Source organism: Balaenoptera acutorostrata, chromosome 8 (genome assembly GCF_949987535.1).
Source record: "Balaenoptera acutorostrata chromosome 8, mBalAcu1.1, whole genome shotgun sequence".
NCBI lineage: Eukaryota > Metazoa > Chordata > Mammalia > Artiodactyla > Balaenopteridae > Balaenoptera > Balaenoptera acutorostrata.
In genome coordinates this window covers 59890388-59902871 of record NC_080071.1, presented here as the reverse complement: position 1 = coordinate 59902871, position 12484 = coordinate 59890388, and the positions used below count along the sequence as shown (strand labels likewise).

At 39.8% G+C, this 12484-nt stretch overlaps 1 protein-coding gene across 1 annotated transcript in view; it reads left to right on the top strand.

Annotated features, from left to right (window-relative positions):
• Positions 1-7767: 7767 nt before the first annotated feature.
• Positions 7768-12484, top strand: part of ORC2 (origin recognition complex subunit 2) — a 51200-nt gene continuing 46483 nt past the window's right edge. The window contains exons 1-3 of the mRNA XM_007190498.2: positions 7768-8056; positions 11130-11178; positions 12102-12205. Of these exons, the coding sequence (XP_007190560.1) occupies positions 12109-12205 (97 nt within the window). The 5' untranslated portion in view covers positions 7768-8056; positions 11130-11178; positions 12102-12108. The remainder of the gene's footprint in view (positions 8057-11129; positions 11179-12101; positions 12206-12484) is intronic.

Genomic DNA, 12484 nt, shown 5'->3' with positions numbered 1-12484 from the left:
ACTTGTGCACTTAACTATCAAGATACTGCTTCATACAATGTTGATTGTTCTCAGCTATTGGTACACTTGCCCTATCCCCACAAGGCCAAGGCCCCTGTGGAGTTGGGAAGGAAGGGGAGATTTGACCTCAGTAGAGCTAGATAACTAACAGGCAAATTAAATCCATGAAAGAATTGAGTCCTAATACCCTAGGTATCCATAGTTATAAACTAACTTTTCTCCTACATATATACAATGGTTCTAATTGTGTACTATCCTTAATTATGTACCATTCTCTGGAGAAATGAGAAAATAGTCTTTCTGTGGTTCATATGAGGAACCTCAATTGTGAAAAGCTAGAAGAGGCTCCCAAATACAGAACTTAAAAATATTTTAGTTCCTTCCTCCCAACCACCATGGAAAAAAAGTGGCCAGGTAACTTAGGAAGAAATCAGTATTTTGTTAGACTTACTTGAAATTATTTTATGATTTAATGTTATTTTAAACTACATGGGAGAGGGTAGAAATAAAAGTCTTTTGTGTTTAGGGCCTCTAAAGGTCTAACTGTGGCCCTAGGTCATAATCCAAATAGGATGGATATAATCTGTGGTAACAGCCCTAGTTTTGTTCAAGATGTTATATCAGAAAGGGATGGTACTGACTTTTAAAACTTGAAGGGCCAATCACTTTTGGCACTTTGTCTTAGGGAACAATGTTTAGTACACACTGAATGATGAAAACTTTTTTTTATGGCAGATTATGTTAACCAGTACAAACTTAGGTTCTGAATCACTGTATAATTTAACTAAAAAGCACTATTACATTCAAAAAGATTAATCACAGGATTTTAAGAAATCTATAGACATTATAATTTGTTATCAACTGCTATAAATAATGGTGTTATGCACACTGTAAAATTATTTCTGAATTGAAGATTATAGTCTATATCTAGTTTCCCAGAACTTGAATTACTGTATACACATTTTTTAGGGCTTACTCTGCCAAATCTTTCACTGCTAATTTGTGTGTGATTTATGAAGGCCTCATTATCCCTGGTTCAAGAAAATCCTGCAGATAAAATAGCTTCTGGTTACCATATTCTTTTATTCCTAGATGCTAAGAGGTAATCACTTTTGTTTCTTGCGCATGATTAAAATCAATTGATATCTTTAAATATCTCTCAGTAGAAATTACTTGCTGAGGCCTCTGCCACTGACATTCTAGACCTACTGTACCCTTATCAAGTGTGTGTTTAATGCATAGCATCTAGGTCATTTCATATCTGACAAAAATTTATTGCCAGTTTTCATTCTCCCTAGCTCAGTGGTTTTCACCCCTAGCTGAACATTAAAATCATCTGGGAATTTTTTTTTTTTTTTTTTTTTTTTTTTTTGGCTGCACTGGGTCTTCCTTGCAGCACACGGGATCTTTGTTGTGGCCTGCGGGGTTGCGGCATGGGGACTCTTAGTTGCGGCATGCATGCAGGATCTAGTTCCCCAACCAGGAATCAAACCCAGGAGCCCTGCATTGGGAGCTCAGAGTCTTACCCACTGGACCACCAGGGAAGTCCATGGGAATTTCTTTTTTAAATTCTGATGAACGGGCCACATTCAGGCCCTCTGGAATTGGGATATGGCATCAGTAGTTTGTTTTTTTTTTAATAAATTTATTTTATTTTTGACTGCGTTGGGTCTTCATTGCTGCATGCAGGCTTTCTCTAGTTGTGGCGAGCGGGCGCTACTCTTTGTTGCAGTGCGTGGGCTTCTCATTGAGGTGGCTTCTCTTGTTGTGGAGCACAGGCTCTAGAGTGCAGGCTCAGTAATTGTGGCGCACTGGCTTAGTTGCTCCACGACATGTGGGATCTTCCCGGACCAGGGTTCGAACCTGTGTCCGCTGCATTGGCAGGCGGATTCTTAACCACTGAGCCACCAGGGAAGCCCAGCATCAGTAGTTTTAAAAGCTCCCCAGGTAATTCTCATGTGTAGTCATCATTGAAGACTCTCTTTAATCCTATGACAATCTTCTAGCATTCATACCTAAACTTTCCTTCTTCCATCCAGAACCACTGACTCAGTAAGAATGTTTTCCTAAAGAAATATATAAAACAGTAACGACAATATAAGAAAGGCAGTAATCCATTCCATTAAAAAAATATATTCATTCATATCAATGTTGCAATTTGCCTTCTCTACTACCTTAATCAGGCCATTGAACACTATGGGCATCAATACAATTTCATTGGCCCCAAACTTAAGCCCCCAACACTTTGAGGTCCTTGTACTTCTTGGCCTGCCCTAGTTCTATTCCTTTCAGTTTCTGTCCCAAAGCTTTATCACTTTAAGTATCACTTTCTCAGCAGCCTCAACTCTTGCTTCCTCCATAAAATGGAGGTCATCAAGCTAGAACACTCTTAATTTCCTCTTCTCACCTACCACTTCAAAGAACAACTATATCTGCAACTATCCTCATCCCCTTGCTGCCTGCCTCAGAAGATGAAGTATCTCACTTAACTTCTTATTGTACTCAACATCTCTGGGTAATTCTTAATTTTCCCCCTTTGGATTTAATCTATACGCTAATGACCCCTAGATATCTCTCTCTCTCTCTCTCTCTCTCTCTCTCTCTCTCTCTCTCGACCTTGACCTCTTGAATGAATTTCAAACTCATATCCAACTGTTTGCCGGATGTTTGAATATCCCTCAGGCACTTCAAAGTCAAGATGCCTCAAGCTAAACTCAATTCTTCTACTCCTTCCCTCTATTTGTAATCTCTCTTTCATAGCACAATTGGGAACTTATACCCAAGCAACCAAACCAGAAACCTGGGAATTATATCTTTCCTCTCCCTTACCTCTATAACCTGTCTCCAAATCTTGCTGACTTTGCCTTTTTTTTTTGCAAATCCATCATTTCCTCTCAACTTTTACTACTACAGCTCAAATTCATGTCTTATTTCATATCCACACTGCTTTGATAGCCTCCTAACTAGAGCCCGTGCTCCTCTCAAATTTATCTTCCTTTAGTGATTAATATAAAACTCCTATCAATTATTCAATGGTTCCATCACAGAGGATACATTCTATGTTCTTTAGCCTGGCCTTTACTTCTCCCATCCCATCTCCTATCATTCTTTTTTTTAAAGATTTATTTATTATTTATTTATTTATTTTATTTATTTTTGCCTGTGTCAGGTCTTAGTTGCAGCATGCAGGATCTTCGTTGAGGCATGCAGGATCTTTCATTGCAGTGCGCAGGCTCTTCGACATGGTGCTCAGGCTTCTCTCTAGTTGTGGCGTGCAGGCTCTGGGGCACGTGGGCTCTGTAGTTTGCAGCACGCGAGGTTAGTAGTTGTGGCATGAGGGCTTAGTTGCCCCATGGCATGTGGGATCTTAGTTTCTTGACCAGGGATTGAGCCTGCATCCCCTGCATTGTAAGGCGAATTCTTTACCACTAGACAACCAGGGAAGTCCCTCTCCTATCATTCTTACTTTACACTTAAGATTTAAGTAACACCAAACTTTGTATTACCACACCCAGTTTGTATTACCATATTTTCTTCCTGAAATTCCTTCTCCATCCCTGTTCTCTACCGTTTAAAGTTGGAATGGCCTTTACTCTGCTACCCCACCCTCTTACTCACTTACCCACCAGGCTGAGCTAAATGGTATTTGTTCTAGCAGTTCTCAGTAAATTCTATCTCTGCACTTAACACCTTAGTATTGAAATTATCTGATTCCTTCTACCCAACTAGAATCTTAAGGGTAAGGGACATACCTGGGCACTATGTTCCTGGTACAGGTAGGCGCTCAGAGTTCACTGAATAAACTGAACAGTTCAAAAAAGAAGACCCAAAGACAAAATGGATTTTTTCAAACAGCAAAAGTATCAATATAAAGCTTTTCATAAGACTGGCAATAAAAACAAAAGTTAATTGAGTTTCTCAAATTTAGGAACGAATGCAAATATCTCTTAACTTGTCCGCAAGAACTACCTGGTCCTGGTTGATTAACCTAGATCTTTCACTGACATCTATGCTTTCACTGACATCTATGCAGCTATTTAAGTTATATTTCAATTTGCAACATAGGAACTGGTATTCTTGAATTTGATCTTCTAAAATATGGTTTGAGTAAAAACTCTTGTTTGAATATAAAAATAATTAAACTTGAAAAAATGATTTCACATTTTTTAACTCAGTCATCTTCCTGAGGAAGAAATACATAAAGACATTCTGATTTGTTGTGCTGACAAATGAGATCATTGGTGAAGAAAAATGTGCAGCTGATATCTTGATGCTCAGTCTGCTGTTTAAAAATTAAAACTTTAAGTTATTTTTTCTTTAGAAATCTAAACTTGATGACCCACATTCTTTTTTATATTCCTTCTTTTATAGATATAAAGTCTTTATCTCTGAGGTATTTTTAATTACAGTTCAGAATAAATTTTCTTCTGGTTCCTACATAGTCTTTTTGCTCCTGGTCTATTTGTTTTGTCTCTTTCAGAATTGAGGCTTTATTCAAAAGTTTGGTGAAGCAAAAATTGACTGGAAAGTCTGCCTGCAGGGGCAGGGATTATCAGTTAGCAGGTTTCAATGTGGATCAACAGATCAACTGGCTTTTCCCATTGGGGTCTCCTCATCTTCTGATTAGTCTTCTGAAGAAGAAGTGTTTAAATAAATGACTAGTTGCCAGTGCTCTCTGGGAGCCAAACAAGAGAAAATTCCCAGTCTCCCACATAATCTTCCAGTTCCACCCCCACCCCCAAATTCAGTATGACTTCTCATTTCTACTCTGTCGAGTCTCAATCCTCTGGTTCACCTTGTAAACACCTGCTATTATGCTAAGTATGACAAGAGATCTAGGATCTAATTGTTCCTTGTTTCAGACTTTGACCAGTCCTCCAGTTCTCAGTCCCATTCTCCTCTTCTGACTTCAGAGGTTCCTGTACACTAATTCCTGAGACTAACTGGAGTTCTGGGACAGGAAGAGACTTATTGTCGTCATCCTTTGCTGGCCTGGGTTTCAGCTTACTCTGCTTTGCCTGATCACCATACATCTTCCAAAATTTTATTAACTTATCTCACTTCCTTTCCTGTTCTTTTGTGTGTATGTTTATACTTTAAAAAATCTTTTTGGGGCTTCCCTGGTGGCGCAGTGGTTGAGAATTTGCCTGCCAATGCAGGGGACACGGGTTCGAGCCCTGGTCTGGGAAGATCCCACATGCCACGGAGCAACTAGGCCCGTGAGCCACAACTACTGAGCCTGCGCGTCTGGAGCCTGTGCTCCGCAACGAGAGGCCGCGATAATGAGAGGCCCGCGCACCGCGATGAAGAGTGGCCCCCACTTGCCGCAACTGGAGAAAGCCCTCGCACAGAAACGAAGACCCAACACAGCGATAAATAAGTAAATTAAAAAAAAAAAAGTGCATGAAAATCTGAGAAATTATGAGTATGTCTTTCAAAAAAAAAATACAGAATTGCTATCATTCTTCTAGTGACAAAATATTTGCTTCAATACCAACTGTAAGCCCCATTGCCCTGTTCCCACACTTAAAAAAAAAAATCTTTTTGACTCTGTTATTTTAGTGGCATTTCAAGACAGTGTTCAATTCACCATGTTTAATCAGATTCTATTAGAGACTTTTAAAGCCTGGCCCTAAATTTCAAACTATAACCCAATTAACTGCTGGCATCTCTACCCCCTTAAGATATACACAAGGGCTTCCCTGGTGGCGCAGTGGTTGAGAATCCGCCTGCCAGTGCAGGGGACACGGGTTCGAGCCCTGGTCTGGGAAGATCCCACATGCCACGGAGCAGCTGGGCCCGTGAGCCACAATTACTGAGCCTGCGCGTCTGGAGCCTGTGCTCCGCAACAAGAGAGGCCGCGATAGTGAGAGGCCCGCGCACCGCGATGAAGAGTGGTCCCCGCTTGCCGCAACTGGAGAGAGCCCTCGCGCAGAAACGAAGACCCAACACAGCCATAAATAAATAAATAATTAAATAATTAAATAATTAAATCAAAAAAAAAAAAAAACGGAGAAATTCCCAAAAAAAAAAAAAAAAAAAGATATACACAAAATTGACTTGGTCCTCTCTTTCTCTTGGAAAAATCTAATGATCTACACAAAATGTGTGTGAATACATGTGGGAGTTGCCATTTTATGATCACCTCTATCTCCAACTTCCTACCACTTCTGAATTCTGGATCTCCATTCTGAATGGTATGGCTCTTTGTTTTTATCTAGCCTAGTATCAATCTAGAAGGGAAACTCAGCTCCTTCCCTCTATTTTCCACACATATACCATTAAAAACAAAATCACACCAACTCCTTTGAGTTTGCAGAAGACTTTAGTGAAGATTTGAGGGGGAGATGGAAGAGAGTTTACATCATAGAAACATAAAGAACATATTAGTTGAATATTAAATACTCCCAGATCTTCACATTTTTAAGAACTTTTCAAGCACTTCACTGTTAACTGTTGGCTACGTTTTCTTTCACCTTCTCTCTACTCAACCCCCCAAATTCTTTATCTCCAATGTAGAGAAAATTACCTTTCTCTTTTGTTTTCTTAAATCCTGCTAACCAAAATGGAATACTGAGCTATCCAGGCTACAACCATTTCCATTTCCCAATCTGATGTCCTAAACAGCTTCCAAAATGGTGTGACTCCATCTGTCTCTTCCTTCCCTCTGCTCCCACTCTTTACCTCCTTTATCCAGAATGATCTTTCAATACAAATCTGACTAGTGCCCTAAGGGCCAAACTAGCCCTTCATAACAACAGATCCAACTTTGGCACTTGCCTCTTGGCCCTTTATACACCCACTATATTGATTTGGGCCTTCTACCTGGAACACTTCACCCCTCCTCTTTTTCTGGCTTAAAGCTACTCAATCCTCAGGTTTCAGTTTAAATATCTCTTCCTCCAAGAAAATTGTTCCTGAATCCTGCTGTACTTTAATTAGATACTCCTGCCAGTGGTTCGATAAACACTGGACTTCCCAAATCGTAGCATTTTTCTCTATATTGTCTAATCAGTATCTTCCCCTATAGGATCTACTGTGAGGGCAGAAACCGTGCTCAGCTCGCTCAAAAGTGTAACGTTAGTATCTTGTACGCAGGTTTTGTTTTGAATGAATGAATGAATCCGAATAAAATCGTATTATTAGTGGGTAACACTGTTACCCCAGCAGGTTCATTCCTTTTCTTCCTCATTATCTTTCTCCTCAGCTTTCTCCGCGTCTATTCCTTCTATTTTCCCTGTCTCTTCATCCTATTAGCAGTCTGATTCCCATCTCCACATTCAGTGCCCCAGCCGTAATTCTCTTCTTACCAGAGAGCATTGCTCCCCGCCTCCCCACCCCAAACCCCTGAGATGCACTTGATCCTACCTTTCACGGCAAATGAGGTAAAGTTATAAATAAATAAATAAATAAATAAATAAATAAATAAATAAATAAACTCAAATTCATTCCCATTATCTTTTTCCTCAAAAGAAGGTATAAAGAGAAACCAATGAACACTTTCAAGATTGCGTCAAGACAGAGAGAGCCCACTAAGCCCACTCCAACTCCTCCAGTTTCCTCAGATCTAACCAACACTTCCTTCTCCCTTCACCGGAAACGGAAAGAGGAAAAGCAAAGGCCAGAACCCAGCGCTTAGGGATTCGTTTTCTTCGGGTTTCTTGTGGGCGAGGTCATCAGACCGGCGCCGACTGGCGGGCAGAGCCGTCGCTCTCAGCCAACTCCACCTCCTATTGGCTCCTTGGGGCTCCACCTCCTGAGCAGGGCGGGAGATTCGGTGTGCAGCAGGGAGGCTGCCCATCCCCCTCCAACCCCCACCGGCCTCCTGAGCGCCCCTGCTCGACCCTGCGACCCGGCAACCCTGCTTCTGCACTGCCTGAAAGAATTTGGCCTTTCCCGCTGGGGCCGAAGCCGCCTTTCCAGCGGCGACCATTCAGCGGGGTAGCGTCCGGCAGGCACGAGGCGGCCGCCGCCGCGCCACCCGGAGACCTGGCGGTGCGTGGTTGGGCGGCGGGGCAGCCTGCCTCCCTCTCCTGCTTAGCTCGGGGCTTGTGAGGTGAGTCCAGGTGCACCCAGTCCCCGGCCTTCGCCTCAGCACTCCGGACAGGGTCGCTGCGCCTCCCTCTCTGCCCTCCCCAGGCTGCCTCCGGCCCCGCCGGCCTGAGGACCCTCGGCTGGCCGAGCACGGCCGGCTGGTCAGTTGCGCGAGGCCCAGACCGAAGTCAGTAAATACTGGTTGAGGTGAGAGGCTCCCTCTTTAAAAGACCGTTCCTCTGTCCAGCAGTGATGGGCCTTCTGTGCCAGGGGTGTCTGTTACCAACGTATCTGTTTCCCGGCGCGATGAGCCTTCTGCGTGCAGAGGGAGAACTGTAAAAATCCATACCGAAAGTAGTAAGGTGTCCTGGGAGAGGAGCAGGTACAATGAGGGCTGAGGAGGAAGAGATCTTGTCCCAGAACTACCACTGGAGCGAGAACCCTTTGATGTCATCCCAGCCTGGAATCACCAAATGAATCCTCCTAACTGAACACGGTCACCCTGGGACAGTGCTTGGTTGTAAAATGTTGATAAACCAGGCTCCTTTGGTAGAGCTTTTTAAGTTAAAACAAGTTGACGCATTACTTTTCGCTTTACAGCTGAAATCCTAATAGAACCACTACACCTTCCCCTAGTTAAATTGCAATCTGAAGAAAAATAGCATGGCCCTACACCTTTGTGTGATGGCACTGCACATTAAATGGGCATCATTCATTCAGCATTTATTGAGCACTTTTTCTGTTAGATGTGCTGACGAAAATTGATCAGTAGTCGATCTAAGGAAGAAGTGGAAAATTTCATTTGAGCCAAACAGGGTTATAACTCCGAGAACAGCCTCTCAGAAAGCTCTAAGAACTGTTCCGTTTGTTAGAAGTCAAAGCACTGTTAGATGTTTTTGAGACTGTGGGCTGTACATTAAATGGCATATTATTGACAGTTTACACAATCCAAATCTACACATACAAAGCAGATAGTGGGTCATGGGTCATCGTGGCCCCTTACAAGATAAGAAGGAAGTTATCTCCTAAAGAGGTCTGGTTAATGCAGATGCGCAATACACACTAAAGTGGAGGGAGGAGGCCCAAATAGGCAAAGAAAAATTTTATGTTTATGTTTAAATATGTTTAAATCGTCTTGCCATAAAATATGAATTTTATTTCGTCAGACATTAGTTGGGATATGGAGTTGTACAAGAGATCTGCATGGTTAAGTTGAAATTTAAAGTAAAAATACCCATAGTAAGGAACCTAGTTAGCATTTTCATAGGCCAAGCACAGGGTCTCATTTAATCGTCACAAGTTTGTCCAAAGTCACACAGTTGTAAGTGTGGAGTTAAGATCGGAAACCAGGTTTATCTGATATTAAAATTGGTGCATAGCCACTAAACTATACCACCTTCTTTTTTTAAAGGATTATTATTTTTTTTAATTTTAGCAAGTCTTTTATTTGCTCTCAAAGGAGAGGGTATTGTGTTAACACTCATTTGGTGCTGCTGTATTACCTTGTTAACTCCTTGAAAAGAGTCTACTTAAAAGTAAGCACTAAGACAGTGCCTTGAAGAGTAAGTGGTCACTAAATATTTTCATTTTATTATGAGATTGTACTGGGGTTTTTTTGTTTTTGTTTTCAGAAAATGTTGGAAAAGAAGGAAGGAAAGGTTTCTTTCAAGGTTTTTGTAGAAATTTCAATTTTTTGATTCTGTACTGTATAATAAGATGCCTTAAAATCTAGAAAAGGAAATTACGTATAAATACATTTGGCTACAAACAAGACTAAGTTAAGCTGCCTCTGTCCAGACAATTCTTACATAAAATACCATACGGAAATTGCCTCGGACAATATTAAGTTGTCTAGAATATTTGTTTTTAAATTTTCCTTGAAAATCTTTTTTTTTCCCCCTGAAGGGACTACTAAACTTTTGCTAATAAGAGGTAATGTAACTGACCTTTACTCCTTTTGATTGCCAGGAAGCTAAGAGCCCAAATTCTTTGTATGATTTTATTTTCTGCCTTTCTTTAATTTTCCCTGATCCAGATCCCCTATTAGTGTGTATAGTTTATCATTTGTTGTATTGCACTGCTTATTGTCATTGCTTCAAATCCTTTGTAGAACACAGCAGTATATAGTTTTAAATAATTTAAACTATGCTTCTCTTAAAAGTATGCTTGGTAAAACTAGTGATGTTTAACCTAATGAACTAGAAACCTAGAGGAACTGTAGAAGTTCTTGGATATTTGAACCTCTGTGTGGGAGAATGACTAAACATATTATGAATAGTTTCCAGAGGTCAAGACAAGCATTTAGGATAACAGATCTGTATTTAATGGCAGGAGAAGTGTGTCATTTAATAAAATGATCAGGGTCTTTGGAATTAGTCAAACTTGGGTTTCAGCCCTAATGCACTTTCTAATTGTGTGAATTTCAGTGAGTAATTTAATCTTTAACCTCAGTTTACTCATCTGTAAATTGGGGGAATTATATATATTTTAACCATCTCAGAGAATCTGAGGATTTATTGATCTGGTATATGTAAAAGTGCCTAATACAGTGCCTGACAAACAGCCCCTTAAAAAACTTTATTTTATACAGATAGAAAGAAATTGTGTTTCTTAATTTTGTATAAATGTCACATAGATGCATTAAACTTCTTCTCTAATACATCCAATTCCCCATAATAAGAAGCAGTATCATGACTAGAAGGTTGGTCCAAATGGATATGTTCTACTGGCAGTGGCCATATAAATTATAGATGAAGTATAATCTTTGTACACAAAGTATAAACCTAATGGAATTGTTGTGAGGATTAAATGAGAATACATATAGAATATTCAGAAGTGTGTCTAGCACATAGTAAGTGCTCACATTTTGGCCTCCCTCCACCTACTTGCCCCCACAAGTTAGATCTTCTCAGTCTCTAAGGCTCCCTGGCCAAAATGGTAATGGTCATTTTGCCCTTTACTGGGCCATCATAACAACTTTGGCTTTGTAAGATCTGCCTTTATCTACTCATCTTGTTTGTTAAAACTCATGAACTTCTTTGGTTGCTTTTGTTTTCCTGTTAGCTGGCCTGACTGAGTTCTTTTTCCAATTACAGGTGACTCTACTTGAATTTCCCAGCTGCAGAATATGTAGTACCTTTAAAGGTAAATGAAAACTGAGACAAATCATTTAAGTGTGCTAGTTACAAAAGAAAACTTGGCAACATTTAGTAAGTTATCTGCATGCAGATAACTGACTCATGGGGGACTCAATCAGTAGATCCTCTTGTCAGGGGAAAAGGCATAAATAGGGTTTATGAGAGAGAGAAGAGAGAAAAAAATTCATTTTTTGAGTAAACTGATTAGCTGACAACTAGTTGGAATCGTTTATTTGTTTCAGGCATTAGCATTATAAGTTCTGAAACTAAATTTTGTCAGCGTAGCCAGAGTTGATCAAACTTTTGCTTGCCAAATCTGAAATTTGTTCAGTGAAGAACTGACTCTAAAGTACTGGAAAGATTCATGCTTACTCTTTAGTTACCGAGATACCTAGAAAACCATATTCATGATTGTCAAGTTGTTTGGTGAGCATGCAATTTAATAGTAAAGGGGGATGCTTGAAGATTATTTGATCCAGGCTTGGTACACCAGTGAAGCACACAGACTTCCCCCAGTGGACTATATCTTTCTAGTGAACAGATATGAAAATCCACCAAACCATTATTCTTTGTTTGGCTGCCCCTTTTCTAAACTCTCATGTATTAACCTCCCCCTTTCTAATAATGTTGTTATTCTGTATATTGGTTAGAGCTTTCTTTACAGGCAGAATTGTTTTCTTGTCATTATATTTTAGTTGCCTTGATTGGATTTGGCTTTTTCCTAATCTCAGGCACTTCTTCCTCTCTTCCATTTTTCAGATAAGAATTGAGTTACTTATTATCAAAAACACAATATCGATACAATAATGAATAATGTATTTTTCATACTTAAAGACTTTTAAAACTATTATGCATTCATTATGTGAATGTTTATTTGGCTGTTGATATGAATTTTTCATCACTTTTGAGTGCTTTATTGCTTTTGTTTAGGTTGGCAATGATGAGCAAGCTGGAATCAAAGGAAGACAAGATGCTGGAGGTTCAGTTTGTGGGAGATGATGATGTTCTTAATCACATTCTTGATAGAGAAGGAGGTACTGAATGATTATACAATTGAAGGGATGCTCATATAATGATTATGTATTATTTCACTTTAAAAATAATTTAATCTTCTATTTTGAAAATACAGCACAGAATATTTGATCTAGTAAGACTGCAAATAAATCTTAATTTTTAGTTTATTCCATTCAAAATGTTTTGAAAATTAAAAATAATAAAGCCTCATCTAATGTGAAATGCTTAGTAGTGGTGGTAAGTGATAACCACCCATTGTAATTAAAATGTAGTTATTTTGACCCCCCAAAATATATAAT